General features: G+C 44.0%; 1 protein-coding gene across 1 annotated transcript; it reads right to left on the minus strand.

Annotated features, from left to right (window-relative positions):
• Positions 1 to 380: 380 nt before the first annotated feature.
• Positions 381 to 1472, minus strand: LOC103253798 (olfactory receptor 52B4-like). The gene is made up of 3 exons (XM_021709534.1): positions 1288 to 1472; positions 654 to 1247; positions 381 to 582 (listed from the first exon to the last, which is right to left on the minus strand). Exons 1-3 carry the CDS (start codon positions 1470 to 1472, stop codon positions 381 to 383), a joined length of 981 nt encoding a protein of 326 aa, XP_021565209.1.
• Between the last annotated feature and the right edge of the window lie 299 nt (positions 1473 to 1771).

Consider the following 1771-nt stretch of genomic DNA (forward strand, 5'->3'; position numbering starts at 1 on the left):
TCAGCAACCTGAATGGAACTAGAATCTATAATACTGAGTGACCTCTCACAGAAACAAAGATCCGAGTATCACATGGTCTCACTCATATAATGGACCTTGAACATCCAGTGTAATACTATAAGAAAATGACTGACGATACTGGGAAACTATGGGGGGGCAGGGGGATGGGATTAACAGTAGCAAACATCTGTCTGGGGATGGGAAAGCACCTCTTATCAACAGGGTGCCTGAATGAAATGCAATTGTACACCTAACCCTTAACTGTACCCCACAAAACCATAATAAAAAATATTGATTAATATTTTTAAAAATTGACAAAAAAATAAAAAATATGAAGCCTTATATTGGTAAACATTCCAGTTGATCAGTTAAACTCTGCACTATTTCCATTGTGAAGACAAAGTACTGAGCACACACTCTTGAATCTGCCTGGTCTTGATCCCATAAATGATGGGATTCAGCACAGGAGGGGCCAACATGCAGCCATTGGGCAACAGAATGTGTGTGTGGAGAAGCACATGGTGCCCAAACCATTGGGTAATTATAGTAAAAATACCAGGCAAGTAGAACATGAAAATGACCCCAAGTGAGAGCCACATATGCCCAGAGCCTTTTGCCGAGTCCCTCGGGAGGGGAGGTGGAAGACTGAATAGAGGATGACACTGTAGGAAACTAAGAAGAGCAAGGCATTTAGCACTACAGTAGAGAGAAGGACAGACAAGCCATACCAAACACTGACATGAATATCAGCACAAGCAAACTTGGCAACAGCTATGTGCTCACAGTAGGTATGTGGCAGCAGATTGCTACAACAGAAAGGCAGGCGCTTTACCAGAAACACATCTGGAAGTATCACACAGAAGCTTCTCAGGCCCACAGCCAAGCCAATCTTTATGATTACTGCATGACTGAGCACTGCAGTATAGTGCAGTGGGTCACAGATGGCCACATACCAGTCAAATGCCATCGCCAACACAATTCCTGATTCAGTGATGAAGGTAGCATGGATGACGAAGATTTGGGTGACACAGCCATCAAGGGACATCGCCCCAGCATGGAACCAGAATATAGCTAGGGCCTTGGGCACAGTGGTAGTAGACAGGATGAGGTCAGTCACAGCCAGCATGCAGAGGAACAGGTACATGGGTTCATGGAGGCTGCGTTCAGTGATGATGATAAAGATGAGGAGGCTATTCCCAAGGAGAGCAACAAGGTAGGAAATAAAGAAGAGGAGAGAGGCCACTGGGCATATGTGGCTCTCACTTGGGGTCATTTTCATGTTCTACTTGCTGGTCTTCCAAGCCAGGGATACCTAGCAGAATGAAGAGTGAGTGGCTGATACCAGTGTCGTTGGCAGTTGCCCTGCCCAGGGAAAGTCTTCTGTGCGTTGGTGTGTGGGATTTGGCTGTCACCTCTCTTGTCTTCCCAAAAAGCTGAATGGGGTTGAAGTCAGAGAGGAGGAAACAGATCATTTTTCATTGAATGGAGCAATGAAAAGGGTCCTGGTCAGTAAGTGAGAAGATGTGGGCCAAAATTATTTGCCATTCTGTTCACCAGCTATAAAATTACTTTCCTGCTTTGGGTCTCTCTTTTGTCACATTAAAACTAAATTTTGGGAGAGAATGGATTACATCATCTGTAAGAGAGGCTTTTCAGCTCTAGAATGCCATAGATCTTAGTCTCAGGTTGTAATAAATGGTTAAGAGCTGTGAATAACAAACATTACAGTTTTCACTTTGAGCATCAGAATGTAATATGCATCTCACATGGA

Source organism: Carlito syrichta, unplaced genomic scaffold (genome assembly GCF_000164805.1).
Source record: "Carlito syrichta isolate Samal-C Ts95f unplaced genomic scaffold, Tarsius_syrichta-2.0.1 Scaffold253521, whole genome shotgun sequence".
Lineage (NCBI taxonomy): Eukaryota > Metazoa > Chordata > Mammalia > Primates > Tarsiidae > Carlito > Carlito syrichta.

Excerpts from the sequence above, each read along its gene's own strand:
- LOC103253798 (XM_021709534.1), bottom strand. The coding sequence starts at position 1,472 with ATGATCTGTTTCCTCCTCTCTGACTTCAACCCCATTCAGCTTTTTGGG. Across the intron at positions 1,248-1,287 it reads CCTGGCTTGGAAGACCAGCA|CCCAGTGGCCTCTCTCCTCT; the intron begins AGTAGAACATGA and ends GAGCCACATATG. Across the intron at positions 583-653 it reads GTTTCCTACAGTGTCATCCT|GGTCATTTTCATGTTCTACT; the intron begins CTATTCAGTCTT and ends GCTCTCACTTGG.